This window comes from Macrobrachium nipponense, chromosome 24 (assembly GCF_015104395.2).
Source record: "Macrobrachium nipponense isolate FS-2020 chromosome 24, ASM1510439v2, whole genome shotgun sequence".
Lineage (NCBI taxonomy): Eukaryota > Metazoa > Arthropoda > Malacostraca > Decapoda > Palaemonidae > Macrobrachium > Macrobrachium nipponense.
Window position 1 is genome coordinate 3,052,743 of NC_061091.1, and position 24,995 is coordinate 3,077,737.

A 24,995-nucleotide genomic window follows, 5' to 3' on the forward strand; every position below is an offset into this window, starting at 1 on the left:
AGTCAGGTTCGTTGTTGTAAATCTGATGTCTGCCTATGCCGGAAGGGGAGGAAGGATTCTTCTCCCCCCAAACCCCTTATTTTCCTCCGGCGCAGGCGGCAGAGTCTGATGGCTACGTATACCATAGTCAAACACTGATTTATTCTTCTTCCTCGCCAGAGCTTGGAAAGGAACGGAATTGAGCTTCGGCAACACCGAGTAGTGTTTCATCAGCGAGTGCGAAGGTAAATCACACTCAACCGGTTCCTTACGGGACCGGAGCTGTGTGTAGAGCAGTCCCCGAAGCTCCGCTTACTAAACGAATCAACTCCACTGTCCTCTATTTTGCTGGAAGGAGGGGGCTGGAGCAGGAGGCTGTTCCTTTCCATGCCCGAATTGTTACTGGAGTGAAAGAGAGACAGAAGGAAACGAAAATGTCCAGCGACGGAGCTATTTTATATAGCATCCGGAGTTGCTCCGATCAACCGATGTGGTACTAGACTGCTAAAAGTCGACGGAGCCACTTACCAGAGCATAATGGGTCAACTCTATATTTAACAGCAATAACCCTACCCTCCCCCTTCCCAAGGGGAGGGGGGGGGTGGTTAATGTGTGGCCGGTCATGATCGCCTGGTCACCCACCCGATCAGAGATGGACCTGTACCTAGGCCATATAGCCTAGCTCTCTTATCGGAGACTCACTGACTAGCCGTGGCACGTCGCAGTTGGTAGTGGTCACACCCGATCAGGAGGCTATGCCAGGTAGGCCAGGCGTACCAGACCGGTTTATACAAGGATTACTAATACACATAATACAAAATTATACATAAGGAGGCACAATGGAAGAGTTGCCAGGGAATTAGGTAAAGAAGGGAGAAGCGGTATCCCAACTGGGTCCGTTATGGGTGTTCCAGAGTACCACCATACTGGGCAGAGTAGGCCGATGGCCACACTTGACCAACTAAGATGGATAATGTTCCTCGACCAGACCTACTAGGTCAAAATCTTCGACCTAGACCGGCAGGGCTGGAAAACCTCAACTAAACCTACTAAACCGAACTTTTCGGTCTAGACCGGCCAGGAGGTAGGTCCAACTGTGTGCAGGGTATCAGGAAGGAACACCTAGGCTATCTCACCAAGCCTAGCCTGGGCTAGTTTGGCTATGAGGGGAGGGGAAGGGGGGGGCAACTCAACCAGCCTCTTAAAATACCAAATAACAATATGGAGGAGTTATGGAGTTCCATTTGACAACGTATGAGAGAGAGAGAGAGAGAGAGGGTGTAATTGCTGTATGGATAGTTAACGACTATATTGGCTGTTAGTGAGTTCTGGCTGGATTGTCTGCTGGTAGAGATCAGAGTTCTGAGTTTTTAGTCAGAAGCTGTGAGAGACAGTAGTGTTGGCACTACTCGGCAGTGGTCTGTGAAGACATTGATAGCTATAGTCAGTCAAGTGGTGTGATTTTGAATTGTTATTGGTTTGTTGCTGATTGTTGTTGGGTTTGATATTAGTAGTTGATTAGAGTTGTTGTGCCTGTGTTGGATTTATTGTGCTTGCGAGTTCCTGTTGAGTTATATGTGAGTTGTTGTTGGGGAGCTGTTGTGGTTCCTTGGTGTGGTTGTGAGTTGTTAAGGGTTGTTATGGGTGGGCTGTTATTCTTTGATGTTGTTGGTAGGTGTGTGGGTTGCCTTTTGTGCTGTTGTTTTTTTGTGTTGCTTGTGGTTTGTGCAGTGGTCTTGGGTTATGATTGTTCCTTTTTTGTTGTTGTGTTGTTGAGTTTTGTTTTTGTGTCGAGTTGTGGTTGTGTTCCTTGATTATTGTTGTGTTGTTGTCCTTGGTTGTTGTGTTGTTGTTATTGGGTTGTGGTCCTTGGTCGTTGTTGGTATCTCTTGTGACCTCGACCAGTGGACAGCACAGGATAGCCCGGAGTATCTGGAGAGTTGGTAAGTACGTGCGTTTTGTGTTGTTTTTGTTTTTGTTTTGTTTTTTGTAGCTATAGGTCAATTGTCCTGCTGTATTTTGTTGTGTAAAGAAGAAAGTGTGACTGGAGTGGGTTGGGTAGCAGGAGTGATTAGGTTAATGTGGGGATGGTTTTGCAACTAGTTTTTTCTAGCTTGTCATCCCGCCACAACAACTACTACGTAAATAGTCTAGGGCTTAATCTAAAAGTATCACTGTAATTCATGCAGGAACTGACGCCCGTCCGCCCATGAGCCGTGGGAGGAAAATCTATTGTTAAAGTGTACGTTAAATAACTACTCTTTAAAGCCCAACAAATTCACGGGCGGATTAGCGGCACTCCTTCCCTATTCTTAGTATAATACAATGAAACCAACTTAAATGTTATAGCCTATTTTTATAGTTTTGGTAGATTAGTGTGTGAAATTCACTCGCGTTGCATCGATGCTCCGAAAATGGCGGTTCAGCCGGCGGCGCCCACAATACTTTTTCTGAAGGGCCGAGGCAATTAGTAAAGCATTCCAACTATACAAGTTACGAAAACACAAATTAGGGTACTCAACTTTGGTGCAGAAGGAAGTTGTGATGTAGCCATCTTCACTTAGAGAGAGAGATAAATCCTGGAGCAGCGAAAATGCGTGTAGCACACACAATCTCTAGTACAGGAATGAAAGGAGCGTGTGGGTATTAGTATTAGTAGCGAGAGGAGATTGTGGTGAGGTTCGTTGTGACGGCTGCCACCGCGAAGGGGGATTTTGGATAGGGAATCCTCTAAGTGCCAGAGGTCCTGTGAATTGTGGTTTCCACATCGCCCCTATACTTATACCGACACCCTTCGGGGTGCCCGCGCTGAGGGTAGTAACTTCAGTAAAACATGTTAGCTTTTTCTCTGGTATATCAAGAGTTTATTTATACTTGAAAAATGAGCTACAGGGATTTTTCACCGGCAGACACAGGTCGAACCCAGAAAACATTGTGTAAGATTAAAAAGTCCTATATTTCAAATATTGAAGGCTTGGTTAGTGTTATTGAAATAATATAAGATTTTATAATAAAAGAAATAATGTCAATACTTCCCAAATATTCATGAATGCCCCAGCCTGGAAAATGGAAAGCTATCTCAAACTACCTGTCAGAATGTAGAAAATGGGGAGCCTAACAACCCAACCAGTTATAACTACGAATTCTTTGCCAGATTGGTAAAGTTGTGCCTAGATGAACGTGTGGCAATTATGACAGTAATTTATTTTATAATGAATATTTGTATACTGTTAGGCTAGGCAACTAAATTTTTAAAAATTTTCAGTGTTCGCTCTGGACAAACTCGAAATGCTGCTGCTGCAAGTGTCAATGCCTGATCAAGTTAAGAAGTAAGTATTGCATTTAGTCTTGTGACTACTCATAGGTTATTTCTATTTCTGCTGTGCTGTAAGTTAGTACTAAATATAAAAATAATTTTGAAGTTATGATATTAATTTATGTAATTCCAAGGTGATTTAATACTTCAGCACTCTACAGATATTATGATTTTTAAACTTCATTAGCATTAGTATACTACATACTTGAAATTATAGAGACAATTCAGGTCCCTTACAAAATGATTGAATGTGCTGCAGCGACAGTAGTCATCTGGAAACTGTGGCAAACAATGGAAAAAGGTTTCTTCTGTGGCTTTCACTGCTATATTTTCTAGATAAGATAACTGTAGTTTTAGTTTTCGTCTCAATCATAAGGTATTTACCATCAGGAGAAAATAAACACATTGAGGTGTCTCGCCAAGGGTGTTATCAGTATCATTATGGGCAGTTATTGGAGCCCATGCTTTTGTGATTTATAATACCCTTTTCCTATAACCCAAGGTTTTAGGTACAAGAACCAACCTGCCCAGGGAGACTGCAGCCACTTTATTCTCTCTTTTAAAGGCTGAGAAATTTTTACACATTACATCTCATTCAGTATCCAGGACTGACCTGATTTCCTCTTGGGAATCATGGGTAACATCTCTGATATATTGATGCTCAGTAGCATGTTACATATTTCACACATGTCTGGTGACCAACTGTATTCCCCTTTATTCCTACAAGGGCTTTGTTCATGGCAGGTGGTACGAGCCATAACAACTGGCAAAAAACGGACCAAGCAGTTTGCTGCGGCACATATAATAGAGACCCTGTATTGATGAAATGAACAAGTGTTTACCAGAAACTACCTGATGCTAAGTACTTATAATCACTGTATAGGTAGCGCACTTAGCATAATACAGGCGGCTTTGTTCACGAACATGTAGCCGTAATATTACAATGGTTATATCCATATAACAGTATTAATGTATTATTCATCAGTACTACCATAATTTTGCCTTAGATGTATTTCTCACATATGTTACATATGCTAAGTATTCATAATCATTTAGTCAGCACAACTAATGTAAATCAGGGTAACTTTGCCACAAGTATGAGCCATATTATACTGTTAGGAATCACAGCAATGGGTCTATCCATAAGACAGCTGTAATGTATGAAAATATTCATAATTACTACATAAGTTTGCCTTAAAAGTAAATTCTCTTGAATGTTACACCACTCCATTTAGAAAGCTAACTACATAATACTATACTAAATCTAATTTGTAAAATTATGATTTTGTTTACCGGGTCTAGGCTTTTAGGCTACTTATAAGTCACAGGTGAAAAGTACCTAGGATAATTTTGCCATAAGTAAAGTGTGCCCACATACTTAAATACACATTAAGGGAGATTTACATAGTACTTACGTAAGCTGTTACCGACTACCAGTTTCCATTCGTGCGTGGGCATACATGTTTTGATGTGTGATTGTGTGACTGAGCCTTTATGGGGAAAATGGGTGACGAATGCACTGTTGCCACGTCAGTGTGTAAAGGATAAGAATTGAACCAAGGTAGTTGGTGTAGACAAAAAGATAGAACCTTCTTGTCTTTGTAATCTCTTTGAGGATCCATAGCAGATACCAAATAGTATAGGTTTTTCAGACTTCAAAACCTGTTGTGTATGATGTAATGAGTTGGTTACATTTCTTAGGTCCTACACTTTTAGCTATCAGATATGTAGCTGTTTGATTTCCATACATTCATACTTCTTATTTTGTACCTCCACTCTGTTTTCAATTATGAAAAGTAATATCTTTATATGAACTTTGTTTGTTTGTTTGTTTTTTCTTTTCAGTATAAAAACTGGCTTGTGTGGAACAAATGATATTGAGGCAACAAAAGATGAGAAAACTGAAAATGAGGACATTAGGAGTAACATCCCTGCTCCTGCTGATGTTATTCTTGAAGAGAGTGTAGATGACAATGGTGGCCAAGGGCAAGAATCTTCTTTGCTTCCACCCAAGATGACTACTCTTCCTAACACTTCTAAATCTTTACCAGTAAGTTGACACACATATATTAGGCATTACAGAGGAGTCACTGTTAATGTTTTTGTTTATTTTGTTTTAGTATGTCAGAACTGTATTGTATCAGTATTTAGTGTTATATCAGTCTGCCTTTTTTTAGATGTTAAATTTTAAAGGGTTGCCAGTGGTAAACCACTAGGGATCCAACTGACCAACTTGTAAGATGCAAACTTGTATTTTGGATTGTTTTATGTATTTCAGTATTTAAACTGCAGCTATTATGTTATTAGTGATGGTAATGTTACATTCATTAGTTACATTTCTAGCACTTGTCATTATGAGAGATGAGAATGTTAACTCAGTGTTCTAGTTAAACTTAATGCATAATATATCATAATAAAGCACCAAAGTGACATGATAGGTATAAGACTCAGAAAGCAAACATAAATTCTGGGTGGAAACTAGGAATTTTAAGGTTCAATATGTCTTCATAATTACGTTAAAGCTAGCTTTACTAATAATTTTATAAGGCTCAGTTACCTGTTTGGTGATTTGTAGTCAGTTTTTTAATGACTTCTTTGTAACCATCAGTGTCTATGCATCTAAAGGTTTTTTTCATTTCTATAGTTGATTAAGTAAAAGTGTATGATACTTGTTTATTTGTGAAAATATTACAAGATTGCTGAGGATTCTGAGTCATATTCCTTCTGCATAGGTGTCTGCCTTTTACTTCTGAACTGTTCTCATCTCTCTTAACTGCCCATCTTGGTAACTTTGTCCTGAACCACTCAACTTATTTAATTTTGTCCTGCTCATATTTTATCCCAACCTTTGGGAATAAATTCTCTTTTGGGTGGACTTAAGAGCCGGCAGATATGACTTTTTATGGTGTGAGCTGTTTGATCAAGTGTAGACAGAATTAAAGGCTCTTTACAGCCTCCCTTCCCAAGAAGTCTTTTCTCGTAACTGTCAAATTTCTTTAATTTTTAGTCTTGCTTCAGTTTTCATCCTTCCTTTATGAACAAATCTACCAGATCAGTCCTATGAAGCTCTGAGGTATCACTGACCTTTTTTTATAGTTATGTTAATTTTTGAGGATGATGGTGCTGTTATTGAAAATAATTTAATAAAATGTCTTTTATTGGTTATGTATAAAAAAAATCTTGACGAATAACACACATGATGGACTCCTAAGGAGGCAGGATGCAACACGGAATCTGACACTATAAATGCCACCCAGTCGAATAGGATGACTGAGATAAAGAAAAATAGTAATGTTTCATTTAATGTTGTACTGAAGATGTCATTCTTCCATTCCAGATATGTTAGAGAGGTTGGAGTCGATAGCATCCGGGAGTAGCAGTTGTGATCTTCCAGAGGAATCCCTCAGTGACCATTATGATATCATCACCATCCTCAACCATGGGAGGATAGGGAATGTAAGATGTGCTGGTAGTGTTGTAGATTTTTTTTCTTATTCGGGGAGCAAGCTTACAAACTGCTTTGGTGTTGTTTTTGTTCTTACTGTTGTTCTTGTTGGGGGGGTTAGGTAAGAGCCTAAAAATGTCAGAAAAAGGTGATTCACGTTGAGTTAAAAATACAGGAATTTTAGGATAGGATATTTGTGATTTATCAGAATGAAAATGTAAAAAATAAATAATGTGCTTGTTAAACGAGACAGAAAATTATTTCAATTAAAATATAGTGTATAGGTTAGTAGCATAATCTCGCATTGCTTCTCACAACTTAAAGATAATTCCCAAGTTGATTTTTTAAAATTTCCGTATTTTTCTAGTTTGCTTATACGATCATTGTTCAAGACAGTTTTTAACTTGCGCGATGTTACACCAACTAATATCAAGGACTGCCTTGACCTCGCATGATGCACGAGACATCATGACGTGGCATTTCAAGATCCATTGACTCCACTCCCAGGTGTACTTGGCAGTTGACTGCTCCTCGGGCGAAGAGTTCGTCCTGAAGGCCATTTGTCGCGACATGTGCTGAAGGAGAGAAGTGCAAAGGGAGCATCACTATGCGTCTCACTTCGGCCACTCCAGCATCGTGGTGGCCACTTCCAGACTTTTCCAGACTGATCTCTACCTCGTTTACCCGATGGAGAACGCCCCCTTCGGGGACCTCGGCAGCTTACTCCGCTCTAAGGCTATCAATGAGGTAATCGCTGGATTGGTTTATAACTTGATCATGGAAACTATGGCTTGAATTGAGGCTTTCGGGCATACTTAACCAAATCCTTTCTTCTGACAACTCAGCCCTCTATCCCATCCATCTTCCTGGGTGGCTATCCAAGCGCCTCAGTGGCGTGGTTGGTATGGTGTTGGTGTGTCACTTGATGGACGCGAGTTCGATTCTCAAGCATTCCATTGAGCAGTGAGACGTGTATTTCTGGTGATAGAAGTTCACTCTCGACGTGGTTTGGAAGTCATGTAAAGCTGTTGGTCCCGTTGCTGAATAACCATTGGTTCCATGAAACGTAAAAACACCATACAAACAAACTATCTCTACTTGAGCTAATTATAAATTTAAACTATTGTCTTCATTAAAGATCTGAAAACCAGGAGATTGATTTGTATTTCTCGGTATAATGTTGGATACTAAAGGAAATAATGTGAAACAACACTTATCTGACCATAGATTTTAGCAAGCGGACCGAGTAAGCCGAAGGTAAGATCATACCTTGTTCCCTTGTCATATAAAAAGGTTAATGAATTCAAAATAAAACTGTACAGTGCGTTGAACACATGTACACTTGATTGTGCATGTGAGTAATTCATTTCCCGCATTGGAAAATAAGTATTACTTAAAAACTGTGTTAATACTTCCAAGGAAGTCAAGTGAAATTTGTATTAGATAATTTTATGCTTATGGAACTTTCTTTTAATGATGCGTACCTTGCTTTTTTCAATATTAGGTCTACTACGAAACCATCCTCTAATTTGTCTGTGGTTCTTTAGTAGTCATACCAAAATCTCAAGTATTTGTATAGAAAAGATAAATTAGATAAAACTATTCAGTTCTTGGTAGGATTATGCATTTGTTAGTTTTGCTACTATAGTAGATTCACATCAACCGTGCATTTGATGTCTAGGCCAGTCCCTTATGACGCTCCTGATTGGCTGTTGATAAGCCAATCACAGGGCTGGAAACTCAGTCTCTATTGAGAGTTCATATGGGTAGGTTCTATGTTCCAACTCTCCTTAGGGATACATCATTTAGGAGAGGTGGAACATACATCCCGCCTATGTGAACTCTCGAGGGAGACTGAGAGTTCCAGCCTTATGATTGGCTTATCAAAAGCCAATCAGGAGCATTGTAAGGGACTGCCCTAGACATCAAATGCATGGTTGATGTGAATTTACGATAGTGAATGTCACTTTTATTCATTAATTTATAATTTCCTTGTGTTTGAAGGTCGCACCAGATGGGTCGCAGAGCAGGTGGCCAGTGGCCTGACGTACATGCCCAGCTTCCAGCTCGTCCACAGTAACCTGGTCGCAGAAAACATCTTGATCTTCAAAGCCAATCTATCGCTCGTCAAAATCACCAACTTTGGGTCCACCTGCAGAGGTGGGGCGTATGTCAGATGCCGGACCAGCGCCGGGCCTTACAACCCGCCGGAATTGTGCTCTGGTGATGGCTCTGAAGGGTATTACTCGGGCATGTCCTTGGATTCGTGGGCACTGGGAGTCCTCATCATTCATTGCCTGACCGGGGTCCAGCCTTGGGCCACCAGCAATGTCAGCGATCAGGAATACAATGCTTTCAGGAACTGGCAGAGGGTCAAGTCGACCAGAGTCCCTAGACCTTTCAAAAGGTTCACTGTCCGTCTTCTACGACTCCTGTGGCAGCTTCTGGAACCCAGGGGCTGGTCGCGTTATGCTGCCAAGGAGGTGTTCAAGTACCTCGAGGATGACTGGTTGATCAAATCGGGGGACAGAGCTGACAGTCAGGACTTCAGCGGCGCAGCCAGTTAGTCGCAACAGCAGTCTTGGCTGCAGAGTGGTGTGACACAGCTCACTCTACGGGATCGCCGACAGCATTTACAGCAGCAGCAACAGCAGAGAAAAAGGTGGCAGCAGACAGATGGAGATGGAGAAGAAGTCCAGACTCCCCCCAAAGGGCGAGTTTCTAGTCCCAGGCGTTGTTTGGCAGTTGCTCCAATTCACGTCACCGACATCATCCATCAGACAGCGCCAGAGGAACCACGCCTGCCAGCAGCACTCTTCCTCTTCCTCCTCCTCCTCCTCCTTCTCTTTTTCATGGCTCAATTCCCCATCTTCCTCATCACCGTCGTTCAGTGCCTCTACAAGCTACTCCTCTGTATAAGAGATTATCATTATTAATTAATTATTAACATATCATGTCACTTGCCTTCTACAATATGTCTACCTTTTGATAAAGACAACGCTTTTTTCCTAATCTTTCTTACGTTGCAAATATTATAAATTGGTGAATTGACCACTTTTTTTTATCGTCCATAATTAATGTTAAGACCTTAAAACGTATCATCAGAACACTTCCTAATGTAATATGAACTCCATATTTCACCCTCGTTGCATGAATTATAGCCAACTAAGGGTTGATGTAATTCTTGCAGTGAAATCCTGTAGACCAGGAAAGGAAAATCCCTAATGACCGGGAAACCCTAATCAATGTTTTTCCCATTTCTTGCCACAAGTAAAATAAGTTGAATATCTCTCCATCCAAGATGTATAAACACAGAAAGCTATAGCAATGCTTAAACGGCTTGGTCAAAATCCATCATTCTGAGAAGTCAATCTTATGGTTAATTTAATGTGTTAGCTATAATGGTCCAATCGTGAATGAGACGAGAAAGGTCAAAAGAAATTCTACGTTCCAAAAATCATATTGATGAACAAGATTTAAAATGGGGAGATTTATGTTATTGAAGTAATAAGTGGTGAGCTGGAACAGAACTGAATAGCTGGGCAGCCAAAGGAGAATTATTTAAGAACAGAGATATTAACTTTAAACTACCACAATTTAGAAGATTGTTACGTCAAAACGCAGCTAGATTTCTGGCCATATTGATTGACTTCAGGCTCAAAATTACTCAGAACAACTTCGACCAAAACATTGGTTTATTATAAGGGCACAGCTTGGATTCAGAGCCTAATATACTACTCTGTAAAACTCCTTAAAACACAGGTTGCCTGGATGGTTATAACCTTACAATACTGAAGTCAAGCGCTGAAGCTGGGTAGTTGTAGTTTTATGTAAAGGGAAGATAACTTTAAACAACGTATCAAACTACGGGTATTCAGAGGCGAGTGTCTTGATGTCGCTATTCATTTGGGAGGAGGTTCTAGCATATTGCACTGATGTTCATGATGAACATTTAGAAGAGAGAAAGAAAACAGGAAGCATGGTATCTGTTCAAATGTAATACTACAATGGTAGCAACACAACGACCTCTTCGGAATGTGCAGTGTGAATTGGCTGGCGGCCGTATGATGTTTGTTGATATTTGAACAGATCTTTTAAAAGCCCTAAATATATGACTTGCAACGTTGTCATTTTGTTGCCTGACCATTTAAGATGAAAAGTAACGTTTGTTGCTGCTATTTATATGGTTTTACAAACGTTAAGTAGGACGCTTTGTTGCTCTTTTGGGATAAAAACATTCAGGGGGTTTAGAACTGTTTACAAGCATTTTGAAGATGATGTGTATCTCCCCATGGCCAGGTTGATAGCTACGGTAAGAATATCATACCATGGAAGTTGAGACAACTAAGAAAGACGACAAAAGTATGGCTTAATATTATAGTTTATTGCAAGAACAAGATGGCACCGTAACCAGTATGTACTGCCAAAATTAATTTCATTTCATTCAGGTCCATAGGACGAAGAAAAAAAAAGTATGAATGCTACTGTACTTTATTGCTTAGCATTTACAGTACCTTATATTATTACCTATCATACATATGATATGCCTAGATTACTGGTCTAAGATGAGTAGGCAGTTACATTCATTAGTAAAGTACTCCGACCATCGAAGAATAACAAAGTTACCCATTTAATATTAGGCTTCTGTTTTCTCTAGCATAAAACTGTCTTCAAAGAAAACGCAAACCTGCTGTGTTCGTAACGTAAACCTTTAAGATGCTCTCTCTCTCTCTTTTGTTTTTAGAGGGGGGGGGTGTAAGACTTGCAGCTACTGTACTACGTAGGTATACTAAAAAGACCGTATACCTTCCCCCAATGCAGAGAACCTCGAACTAACCTACTGTTCGAGGTTAGCTTTTGGTTTGCTACAAAAATAGCTGTATGTTGCAGGAACGTTAGTCGACAAACTATCAGTTTCAAGATGTTAGGACAACGTTGTTTCATCGTTATGTGATAACACTTTACAAATTGTCATTGATAGTATGGATCTGACCCATTAAATACACTCTACAGAATTTGATATATTTCCTGAGAAGTTTCTAATGTTACTTGTTTTTTTTTATAACGTTAAACTGACATTGCCTGACAATCTTCTTCCAAGAAGTGGATTTAGTGCTATTCGACTTGCATGATAAGGTCCAGTTTACCATTAAGTATCATCTTCCGTAAAATTGCCCCTGACATTACTCTTATAGACTCTGATGTCAGTCATAAGAAGTCTTTGTTATAATTAAATCGGAGATTCAAATTTACCGCGATAGTAGTTCGATGTTTGGCCACAACGAGTAGTTGGCGCACAGTGTTTATGGAGGCAATTACAACGAGTAGCTGCAGCTGGTGCACCGTTTTTATAGCGGGAATTTTGTTGTTGTTTACAGGTAAGTTATAGTAGGAATATGTTTTATTTAGCGCATATTACATGCATTGAGGCCTTTATAAACCAACAAACAACATCAACAGAAGCCGTGGATGGGAGACAGCTGCAGCCAGCAACATGAGTACCTACTACCTACATAGTATATGCTGTTCTGGTAGGTCACAAAATAATGTAGACCTACTACTGGTCTTTTGGGTAAATCTTTACCCTGTAGTTTAGGACCGTATTGATTTCGATATATATCGTTTGATTTTCCCGTGTTTTTCAATTTGGTTTATTGTTAACATGCTTTGCAAGTCTTCGAAAATTCGTTATCTCCTTTTCACTGAGAATAAGAAAGTAACGTATATCTAAATTACAGACTTCCTGCCGTACAAATAACATAGTGTAGTGGGGGCACGTCAGATTCTGTCAGTGGTGCCATATTGCGCTTTTGACTTGCTGTAGTTATGGCAGTTTGCTAATCATGCAGCAGTTGCCGTACACTGTTGCTAAGAGCTATAGGTACGGGCACTAGATCAGCGAAAGTAGTAATAATAGTCGAACTGAATTGTTTCGCTGAACATGTTCAATTCAAAATGTCAAAGTGAAGCACCAAACTGTCACCACCAATGCGCAATTCACAGCCGTACCAATATCTATCGCAATCTGGGATACGGCTGCCGTACCAATATCCAGTTTGTAATAAAAGGGGCAAAATTCACAAGATGGTGTGACCGACGAGGACATGATGGTGGGTTATTAAATAAGCAATCACTTCATAAATGAGTCACTTTAATGAAGAATGTGGGAGATACAGCAGTACAGAGTACCTTCGGCGGTCAACTTGCCGGTTACACTACTTTCAAAAGCGCTTTAAAGCGGCGTCATGCCACGCACATCATAACGCAAGAATTATGGGTAAAACAAATGACTGCACCCAAGCGTATAATCAACATTATCAATGCATCATAAATAAAAGTTTAATATTCTAACACCCCCTCATAAACTTTTATTCTCATCAATCTGCAAATTACTACACATCAAACAAATATATGCATCATGGTAATCAAAAACAAACTCAACACCCAAAAACCATGAAAGTTTCCCCAAATCTTTCATCTTAAATCTATGAAATAATACGTTTAGTGTCAAACAGAGCTTTCTCATTACTACTGGCAATGATCATATCATCAACCCAAACCAATTGTTCATTATTACTACCAGTTTCATTGTAACCTTCAGGCTGTTGAACAAATATTTCACAATCAATATCAGAATTAAGATAGGCAGTTTTAAAATCCATACAATGCACAATTAAATCATGTTGTACTGCCAATTGCATAAGCATTCTAATTGAGGTCATACGCACAGTAGGAGAAAAAGTATCAGTATAATCAACACCTTCAATTTGAGAATACCCTTTTGCAACATAGCGAGCTTTATATTGCTCTTCACCATTTAACCCTCCTTCAATGGCATATACCCATCGTCCACCTACAATACAACGGTTGTTTGGTAAACTACACAATTCATAAGTATTGTTTTCTCTTAAAGATTGAATCTCATCATCCATTGCAGCTTTCCATTTGTGAGCCACGTGTGAATTTAATGCCTCTCTATAGCTTTCAGGAATTTCAGTTACCTTACAACAATAATGAACAGAATAGCCCAGTAAATCAACATTATCAGGAACAACATATTCTTCAAGATATTTGGGAGCAGTTCGCTCCCTACTTGGATAACGGGACTCACCTTCCCTTTCAGTTTCAGTCAAATCTGCATTAATTTCACTATGCTCATCTTCAACAAGGATAGGTTTAGAAACAGGATCACTTTGATTATCATTAACAGTTTTCTTTTCATTGCAAATGACATTCTCATTATCAGAATCCGATTCACTATTTCCTTTCCTGGAATTCCCAACCAAAACCTTCCTTTAAACATTGGGGTTTTTTTTGGGTTTATCCTAACCAAATTGGCAAAATTTTATCCGAGTAAAATGTACTAACCTAAACCTTTCTCAAACTGTCAGTTCCTGGATAATATACAAGATAAGCAGGACTGCATGAATCATAGCCAACAAATATTCCCTTTTCACATCTTGGGTCAAGCTTAGCTTTCTTTTCTACATAAGCATAACACAGGGAACCAAAAATATGCATATTTTCAAGTTTAGGCTTCTTAGACATTAACACTTCATATGAGGTTTTATCTAGTCTAGAATTGTAGCATCTATTCCTTATATAAACAGCTGCCCTAACAGCATAATTCCACATGAACTTTGGTAGCTTTGCTTCAATTAAGAGACATCTAGCTATTTCAAACAATGTACGCCACATTCTCTCAGCAGTACCATTTTGGTGTGGTGAATTTGGTGAAGAAAATTCTTGTTTAATCATATTACTTACCAGTAATTCTTTAAATTCTGAAGAAGTAAATTCTCCTCCATTATCACACCTTAATCTTTTAACAACACCATAAGAACTAGTATCTGCAAGGAATTTCTTAGTAGCATTAAGTGCATCACTTTTCTGTTTCAAGAAATAAACAAAAACAGATCCTGAATAATCATCTACAAAAACAATACAATATTTAGATTTTTCCCTTGATTCAATACTCATTGGTCCAGCAAGATCACAATGTACAAATTCCAGTTTACTCTTTGCTCTCTCATCTGGTAATCTGTTCCTAGATAAATGCATTTTACCTTCATGACAAGTTATGCAATCAAAATTACTTTTGTCACTAATTTTCATACCTTCAGCTTTATCTTCTAACTTCAAAATATCTTTAACATTGCAGTGTCCCAAAACCTTATGCCACTCCTCTAGTGAACGAGATTTACATGAGCTTACATTATTTAGATAATACAGCTTACCTTTCTTATTTATTTCAAAAGACACACCATTTGAGCTTATCAACTCAGAATGATTAGGATTAAAGCTTACTGTAGCTCCTTTACTAACAGCTGATTGTACAGAAAATATATTCTGCTTAAAAGTAGGAATATACAAGGCATTATCAAGAACAACATTTTGTTTTATACCATTTGTATCATAAAGTACAATTTTAGCTTTACCTTTCCTTTAACAATATTCTTGCATCTTGCACCATCTGCAAGTTCAACCATATGTTTCGATTCATCAAAGTCTTCATCAAAACACTTAAACTTAGATTTATCTGTAATGATGTGGGTAGTAGCACCACAATCAACAAGAACATTACATACATCTGCAGGTATGTTATCAACAGAGCAACTTATTTTGAAACAACATTCTTCATCACTATAATTATTGGTGGATCTAGGCTTACAAACATTCACAGTTTCACTAAAAAATCTAGCAGGCCTATTAGCCTTTCTACACTCATCAAAATTGTGTGTAATGGTTTTGCATTCTTTGCACCACTTACCTCTGTCTTTCTTCAACCTACACTCAAAAGACTTATGTCCAGGCTTACCACATGAGTAACACCTTACTGATGAGCCACTGGCAGACCCACCGCACTGAAAATCAGGATTTTTATAATACACCTTAAGGACATTCTCATTCTTCACATTAGGCCTATGTGCCTCTCGACTCCTCAGGCTTTCTTCATAACTCCGTAGCAAAGACTTGAATTCCAGAAACGTAGGCTCACTATCCTTCTGCATAACAACAGTATTGAATGGAGTAAATTCCTCTGGAAGACCCTTCAATACCATAGCAATAAGAAGGCTGTCGCTGATCGTCTCACCAGCTGACTTTAACAAAGTAGAAGTTGTCTCAGCTCGAAGAAAATAATCCGTCACACATTCTTCCCCTCTCATTTTCAGTGACGTCAGCTCCGTGTAGAGGGAGATGATTCTTGGTTTGCCTGTACCTTGGTAATGGTCGCGTAGAATCGCTAATGTCTTTCTTCCATCGTTGACTGCATCTCTCATTATTAATTGGAGGCTCTTGTCATCTAGAACTTGAACGATTTCAGCGAAAATGTCAGCATTTTTGTCGATGAATTCTGCTGAAGTTCGATCTTCACTTTCGTCTAGGATAAGCTTTCGAAGTCTCAGATGGGCTAGAAATTTTATCTCCCACATCTCATATTTCTCCTCATCACCATCAAAATACAATTTCCTCTTGCTTGAGCTGGGCCCATAACCTGTGACCGACGAGGACATGATGGTGGGTTATTAAATAAGCAATCACTTCATAAATGAGTCACTTTAATGGAGAATGTGGGAGATACAGCAGTACAGAGTACCTTCGGCGGTTAACTTGCCGGTTACACTACTTTCAAAAGCGGCGTCATGCCACGCACATCATAACGCAAGAATTATGGGTAAAACAAATGACTGCACCCAAGCGTATAATCAACATTATCAATGCATCATAAATAAAAGTTTAATATTCTAACAGATGGGACAGTTTTCATCTTAAGATCTGCTGGTTGGTACTTCATTCTGTGTGTGTGTGTGTAACGTATGTAACCACATGGTGTGACCATGCTACTTCGCACAAAGATTACTTAACCCACGGAGCACTTAGAATTTGGGAGGAGGCTTCCTAAATTTTGTGGTCTGAATTCTAGATAGCTTTCTTTATGATGCTTATTAATTGAATTGAACTACATATAGGATTTAAGTCAAAGGCCAAGCACTGAGATCTATGGGGTCATTCAGCACTGAATGGAAATTGACAGTAAAAAGGTTTGATAGGTGTAATGGGAGGAAAACCTCTCGTTACACCATGAATTGTCAGGAGAGGGTGGAAAGTAAGATAGAAGAAAGAGAATATGAAAAAAAGTACAGTAAAAGAAAGGGAAGGGGTTGCAGCTAGGAGCCGAAGGCACGCTCCAAAGAACCTGTAATGCATACAGTGCATCGCACGAGTTGTACTACGTGATAGTGGAACTGGAGACTGAACATTAGACTAATGCTTGTTTAATTTTGATATGCCGTTGTATGATAACTACAGAATGTTTGGATACTTCGCTACATTAATGGAAGTGTCTTTATTGGGTCATTTGAAATTGTCCAGTAATACCACTAAGGATGAAATAAAAGGCTATCTTCTTTCCTTCTTGAATCCTCACATATGCATAGGCTCGATCACACTCAAGTGACCTACATAAAGTAAAGATAAAAGTTATATGAATAATCTTGCTTAAGCTGGTATCACACTAGTCATTTCTTGCTCGCGGTTTTGGCCAGTATCCAGCCGATGCTCGCGAGCAAAAGTAACAAAAAACGTTTGTGGGTTCGAGAGTGGCTCAGGAGAAGAGAAACCAAAGGTCTGAGAGTACGTCCTATCAGCAGCGGCCATCTTGTTTGTTTACAATACGCTGTCGCTCGCGGTTCGTGGTCGCTGCTTCCCGTCCAGATGGGAATCCAAAATTTCAAGCTAAAAGCTCCCGGTTTTCCATTTTCGGGAGCAGCGGCTCGCTGCTGGAGGAAAAAAGGCCTAGTGTGAGGCCACCTTTAGTTGGTCTCCGTTTTCTTCACCCTAACGTAGCGCTTAAAATGGTAATAGCACAGGAAACTGCTATCTAAGAAATATTAGCAGATAATCAGATGCTCTTTAATGTGTGTTTTGATATGCAAATAACAATGTGCAGAACTTAAATACAGCATCACAAGTAAATTGTTATGCTTACAGTGTGCCTAAAGGTACATTGCATTTGCAGGGTCCCTGTGAGTCTAGCTGTATTGCTTTCTCCCTTTTACTTCATATCTGTTCACTTTGATTGCTTCACCTTTCAGTTTATTTTGCTTCACGTTTTCTTTTCATTCAAGGACAAATTCCTGTAAACATTTGTCTCTCCCTCTCAACTAATACAACAACAATAATCTTCACTATCGTCATCAACTCTGTGTTTCAGGGTCCATACGACTATTATATTCTAAGCCTCGTCCAGAGGCTTGAGCTTACAGTATTTTAGTTGTTTTTTGGCGTTATCTAGTTCTTTCAGCAGTTCTGTGGAACCGGACGCTGTTGAACGACGAGACCTTTCTGATTTTGCGTTTTGTTTCAAGTCAGTTAGATCTCTCGAATTGCCATCTCAGCCGTCTCTCACACTCCGTCATATTTAACGGTTTGTTCACATTAGCAAATATATTAACTGGTTTCCCTAGAACTTTGTTCCATCTATTTCTCTGTACCTTCATATATTCATGACAGGAACTAAAATCCTTCATTGAGGATGTGGGGAGTGAGATGTCTATACCGATATACTTGGCTGCCGTCGCAACCCTCCAAGAGTCAGAGGGCTACCGGGTGCTCTTCGTTTGTTGCATGACCACCAATAGCCACTACAGCTTCTACCAGGGAATCATCAAGGAATTTGCAGGCAGCGGAAACCTTGTGAGTTTATAAGCCTCGGTCTGGTAGATCTAGGATACTTATCCGCGGCGGCCTAGACTATGGCAGCTGCGGTTTTTCTATGCAGTTTTACTTACTGAACAAGAATTTCAAGTAATATTTTATTCGGGTGACTGTAATTAACCCCCAGGGTCCAGTACTAATCATGGCGAAATACATTGGGTGGCCCAATCCCTAGTGGATGTCATATCCGCGGTTATGTTCCTTGCAGTCGGTGCAGAGTGCTTCTGTAGAAATACCCTTGGTCTTGTTAAAGAGGAATGAGGTCGATGGACTAAATAGGGAAAAACGTGGGAATAACACTTACTTTCATAATACAGAGATGTTCACTTCTTATAACATTACAGAGTTTCCTACAGGTAACGGTGATAACACCATATGCCAGCAAAGATGAGAGGAGAAACGGAAAGATCAGGGAAGCATTAGTCCTGAAGGCGATGTTATGCACACCGGCCCCCCCAACAGGTTCAACATGACCATGATGACGTTTCTCCAGCAGATGCAGACGTTAATGCCTATTTGCGTTGAAAGTATGGGAAGGAGGAGGTGCAGAATCTACGACGAGAGAAGTTTGACGTTGTTCTGTTCAAGGTATATAGAATAAGGGAGAGAGGTACAGTCACTTTGATCGTGGGGGTAGTTGTGGGGTATTTCCGTGACAGGCCTGGAGGCCAGGGTGGGAGTGGTCAAGGCAAGTTCTACCTTGGGAACAACTTAAGTACCTTGGGTCGAAGGGATTAGGTCTGTAAGTGTCAGATGTCCTTTTCACTTTGTTATCTTGCATACGTTTGGTGTTCTTTTAAATTCATATAGGTCACTGTAATACACATACAAAATCGTGGATTGATAATGTTTGGCACTCTAATATATAATAGAAACCTTAAATTAATATGCTTGACAGGACTTAAGAAAATATTCAATTAGCATTTGACCTGGCATTTATTTACAAAGGCTTATTTACAATTTTACAATACATTATTTAATAAACTAATATAGATAGACATAGATAACACATAACAGTATCTGGCTTCATAATGGAAATGAAAAATACTTAGTAAAAGCGAAAAAAACAAATCTTTAAATTTTCATGGCATTATTTAGTTAATTTATGCATCTTTTTCTTTTTTTGCCTACTCGATAAAATTTGGGCATTCAGAGCTCTCATCCTAAAAAATCATCCGACAAAAAACAATATTACTTTAAAAGGCAAGGATACACAATTTTCAATATGGCCTCCAGGTGGCGCGGCTCTTGGGGGGGATAAGCCGCAACCTCCCACAAATGACTCTAACTGACCATTCTATATACCTTGGTTCTGTTGTCACCATTCAACAACTGCTATCTCTCCCTGGTCCAGCAGTTAGAAGTAAGGGAGAGCACTTTTAGCATGCGCGTTTTGTTCCATTTCCGCAGTGTTTTAAGGCATTACGCATGGCTGTTAGGCTATCTCGGGTGCTACAAATAATTGCATTAGGCCTTACGACCAACATTGTCGAACCTATGCTGGTTTTTTTCCATCTGTCTATACACCTGTGGTGTTTTTGCATGGTAACACTGCGTCCCAGGCTGTAAATAGTTACGTTTTGTGTAAGTTTTAGGTAAATAAAAGAATATCTGGGTGTACATTTGCAACTGAAAATGTTTTAGTAATTTACTGTATGCGAATTACACCGTTAAGATTCGAAATAGGATATTATTTAAAGCCCGGGATGCAGTGTTACCATGTGCAAACACCACAGGTGGATGGACAGATGGAAAAAAACAGTATAGGTGTGTGAAATTGAGTCTTGGGTTCAAGCCCCTTTCCTTCATGTTGCACTTGACATTTATCTTCTCTTAAAAATCCCAGTTGTCATAATAAATATAAACCACAAAATTCTGTACCTCAGTTTCACCTGACAAATGTTCATTACAACGACAGGCTCCTTTGGTGTACAAATCGCCATACGGTTTGACATCCAATACCGCCGAAGTGGTTGGCAACCCTATCTTCCCTTCATACGTCACAATGGTCGCTCTGGATTATACTCACCCCTTGACTTTTGCTCAGAGAACCAAGAACATTCTGGCAGACATTGCTCTGAATCTTCTCTTCAACTATTACATGAGACCAAAGTAAGTTAATGCGAGCTTTTGTTTTTTCTTAAAAGATCTGACTATCTGACCTGCCAGTTGACAAATAATCTGAAAGTCAGGCATGTTATTTGCTGAACATTCACAAAGACAAAACATTTGACAAACTGAAGTTCTTCCATGTTTCCGATTACTTTTTGGACAGACTTTCTTTTTCGTAATCCTCATATCAATCTTTATTCGATTTGTACTTTATAATTTGCTTGAGAAACTGATTCTTTTGTTTGCTATTAGTTTCCAATTACATTTTGCCTTTAGATTCTTCTTGAAAGTCTAGGAGGTTTCTGCCCCGAAAATATCTTTAAAATAACATAATAGTCGCTACAAATGCTTCTGAATCTTCGCCCGTTTTAGAATGGAGGAGGAATGTTACGGAAGTGGACTATGCTCTGATGGGACGCCACCGTTCGCCGAAATTCAGCGAAACGCTTCCATGCCGGGTTGCCGTTTTGAAGAATTTCGTCTATTAGTGTGGCTTTCTGGTGACATCTGGCAACCCTCTGTGGCTTTTCCGACCACAGGCCACGGCACTGAAGAACAAAATTCTTCACTTTGCCTTTTTATGTTTTATTATGAAAATAAAGATATAAAACATATCCTGCTTATTTATATAAATGAATTTGATTGAAATACTTTATTTTTCTTCGTCAAAAATATTTTATATTATGCTAGGGACGTGTAGTTTTCTAACATCACGGGAAATAATTATACATCGGAAAATACGCATTCTAACCATTAAATCATAAATAAAGTAAAAAAAATAAGATGAACTGCCTATGGTAACACTGCTAAAAGCCAATGTTGTGAAGAAAAAACGGCATCACTGCTTCCATGCTCTTTGTTAACAGTTGATAGTCGTGTCACTTCTAGGCCTAGAATGAATTATGCATTTCAACGTTCTCCCTTTTCCTTCTAATTTAACTGAGCATTGAATTGCTTCCTTTGGAGATGACAATAGCTCATGCAATGCTAATAAGGGTATTAACGAGTTAAGAAAAAAGTAAAATTAAGAATTTTTGTACTATTGAAAACTGCCGAGCATCTGAGTGAACCTTGTCAGTATGAAGGGGTCGTTATTCTGCTACAGAAATCCCACCTCTAATATGTATAATACTCAGAAAATAAAGAAAAATATTAGAATATTCTATAGAAACTGCACTCTTTATTTAAAATCAGCAGATCCTCCTTACTGGTTTTCCTCTGCTTTACAACACTGGAATCAGACGGATTCCATCTTGCAAGATTTTATTTATATCACAAACTTGTTCAACTGTAAGTTTGATTCTTTTATAGAATGCGATCTTATCCTCATGTACTTTTGTCGAATATGATTTTGTCCTCGAATCCTTTGATATAATACGATCTAACTCTCTATTACTTTTTGTAGATTGTGATATTCTCTTGTTTTCTTCACTCAGCGTACGTGAACTGGAAACCCCACCTGGTCCCTACATCACCAGCGTCATCCATTTAGGCGGGATTCACTGCCGACCTGCTGAGCCTCTTCCTAAGGTTTCCCAGTTTTCTCTTTTTAGCATTTTCGCATTTATTCTTTTCTCCCATAAGTTTTTTTATTCAAAATACAAACGTACTCGATACCTCTTGCAAGGCGATTTCTTTATGGATATTTATATAATCAACTCTTTTCTTTTAGTTGGTTTCCATTTTAGGCCTAGAATCACAGACAGTAAATAGTGAATATTCGACATGCACTCACCAATGAAATCACTGATACATAACAAAAGGTCCATTTAAAATTGAAAGAATTTCGTTGAGAGCTAGAAACATCGACCATTCTTAAGATTTGACGACGCAACTGCGTTTCATCATTTTGTTTCTTTGCAACTCTGTTTTTTTTTTCATCTGTGGTGTTTGTGTATGGTAACACTGCGTCCCGGGCTTTAAATAGTTACGGTATGTGTAAGTTTTAGGTAAATAAAAGGATATCTGGGTGTTCATTTGCAACTGAAAAGTGTTTTAATAATTAACTGTATGCGAATTACACCGTTAATATTCGAAATAGGATATTATTATTATTGTTGAATGTAATTTGAATGTAACTATCTAAAGCCCGGGACGCAGTGTTACCATACGGAAACACCACAGGCGGATGGACAGATGAAAAAAAAAAAAAAAAACAGAGTATAGTGTGCTTGTCCAAGTAGAGATTAGCATATTCCGAATATATGACAGTGAAATAGTCAGATATTTTGTGAATGAATGATAATGACTGTACTTATTACGTATTCGTGATTTTAACCAAGTAGCAATGGTGAGACTGCAGTGTATATTACCTAAGGTTTATGAAAATGGAACTAAAATAAAAGAAATGAAAGGGGCTGCAACTATGGCCCTATGGGACGCTGGAAAGGAATGCTTTCAGTGCACCGCCTGTAAGGTGCACTGAGGCACTGCCCTCCCCCACCTTACGGAAGCGCTTATAGTTGATGTCTGGTGAGAGTAACTCCACTGTACCACCCGTAGATTATCTCAGTGATTGGGTGGAAGGCGCTGGAAAAGATGGTTTCGTTTACTTCAGTCTTGGGACCGCTGTCAAGTCCATAGACCTCTCAGAGAGGCAAGTTTTCGTAAAAATAAAATAATTATGATAATAAATGATGCCATGGGACATAGATGCCTGCTATGTAGTGGGGTTAAAAAGGTTGAAAGAAGAAGTAGATCCTATGCGACATCTTGCCATTTGTATGTTATGTGTTACACTACAAATCGTCAAACACGTTTGACCCTCACCCCCAATGATATTTATACCTGTTATTTTGGTTAACTGCCGAGTAACGACTTCAAGACGAGAACAATATGATTTCGAAGCCGAAGTCTACCTAGTGGGTTTCATATATTACTTTTCCGTCCCCATCCTGCGACAAAAACTATGAAGAGTTTTAGATGCCGTTACAGGCTGTTATAGGAGCAAGAGATTGTGCTGGAAAAATAAGCATTTTAATCTCAAAGAAAAACTTATAGTACCTACTACGGTGGAGTATCGGTCCTCAAAGTATGAAAAGCACTATAATGTTGTGTTAATTACGCTGACTATGGATAAAGAAGGAAAAAAAAAGTCCGAATTTGCATTTAAAAGCAGATCTCGTCTTGAAATAATGATCTTTTAACGATAATATTGAATATCTCTGCGCAAACAAAAGTAAGAGCAATAAAAACACCACTGGAGGAATTAATTCCGTTTTAGCGTGTTGTAAATTTTCCTTGATGATTGATAAATGTTGCAACCTTATCTAGGAATTCTGCTCTCTGATCTCGATGTCCTATCGTTATCTAAGCTAAACTTCACAGCTTGTCATGGTGATTATTTGGGAATGCATATTTTAGTCATCGTGAGTAATGAGGAATGCTTATTTCACGGACGTGGTCAAAAGTTCAGTGTATATATTCACAGCTATAATTAGAATTGTTATTCACTTTGTTTTTAGAAAAAGAAAGTTTTGGATGAGTAGACAATCATACCAGCGACTGTTAAGATAAATTCTTTACATTTGCTTCCCCCCTCCCGCCTCTCCCCACGTGCCGACCTGATGTATAAAATCAGATTTATGGGGACAGAGAGTAGTTTCAGTAAACTTATTCAATACAACCGTTATTTTTTATCTTCTCTGAACCTCAAGGCTAACCTCGCTAGTCCATGGATGAAGGGTAAGTAGATGACAGAGAATTTTGGCCCCATCCTTTTATTTATTTATTTATTTTTTTCTATTTTAACCTCGTTGTGAGCAGTATTTCAAATATGAATAAAAAATAAACTCCGAGATAGATGGTACCTTTGCCACTTAGCAATAAACTTCTGCATATTGATATTTTTAATGGCAAATATATAATTATGTACTTAAGTCCAACTGGAACTCTGTAATTTCATAATAGCTGGTTACGAACGCTTCTAATTTTCTATTGTGGTGTAAAAAAAAAATCGAAATATTAGTGGATAGTGTAGGTGCGGTTAGGTTAAGGCATAGATATCCTCTCTATATCTATGGGCTAAGGGCGTGGCTAAGGGGCCACTCTGACCCTAGGACGGGGTGGGAATGTCCGGAAATACACGCAAGGATCACAGTAACGGGATACTTTCTCCATATTTGCGTGATTGTACAGAATAATATATATGATAGATCTAGGGTACTTATCCGCGGCGGCCTATACTATGGCAGTTGCGGTTTTTCTATGCAGTTTTACCTACTGAACGAGAATTTTAAGTAATATTTATTCGGACGACTGTAATTAACCCCCCAGGGGCCAGTAGTAAACACGGCGAAATACATTGGACGGCCCTCAATCCTTAGTGGGTGTCGTATCCGCGGTTACGTTTCTTGCAGTCCGTGCGGACTGCTTCTGTAGAAATACCATATATATTTATATGCTACAGAAGGGATCATTCTTAGT

The 24,995-nt window shown here is 39.0% G+C and overlaps 1 protein-coding gene, 1 long non-coding RNA gene and 1 pseudogene across 5 annotated transcripts in view; all 3 read left to right on the forward strand.

Moving 5' to 3' along the window:
- The window catches only part of LOC135204860 (gastrula zinc finger protein XlCGF8.2DB-like), a 129,920-nt gene extending 120,129 nt beyond the window's left edge, over nucleotides 1-9,791 (forward strand). For 3 of the 4 annotated variants that reach the window (XM_064235086.1, XM_064235109.1, XM_064235100.1), the window contains 5 exons: nucleotides 3,245-3,308; nucleotides 5,141-5,345; nucleotides 6,633-6,751; nucleotides 7,248-7,487; nucleotides 8,745-9,791. Coding sequence is in view for 2 of the 4 variants with exons in the window: in XM_064235100.1 (XP_064091170.1) it covers nucleotides 3,245-3,308; nucleotides 5,141-5,345; nucleotides 6,633-6,641 (278 nt within the window). In the remaining 2 variants the exon portion in view is untranslated. Of the gene's footprint in view, nucleotides 1-3,244; nucleotides 3,309-5,140; nucleotides 5,346-6,632; nucleotides 6,752-7,247; nucleotides 7,998-8,744 lie in introns of all 4 variants that reach the window. The other variant, XM_064235092.1, reaches the window with a different exon arrangement.
- LOC135205700 (serine/threonine-protein kinase SBK1-like) lies at nucleotides 8,687-9,791 on the forward strand (annotated as a pseudogene).
- A 2,249-nt stretch (nucleotides 9,792-12,040) lies between these two features.
- Nucleotides 12,041-20,564, forward strand: LOC135203669 (uncharacterized). Its single transcript, XR_010311988.1, has 4 exons — nucleotides 12,041-12,118; nucleotides 18,255-18,437; nucleotides 18,815-19,046; nucleotides 20,377-20,564. It is a non-coding gene; the product is annotated as an uncharacterized LOC135203669 (long non-coding RNA).
- Nucleotides 20,565-24,995: the final 4,431 nt, after the last annotated feature.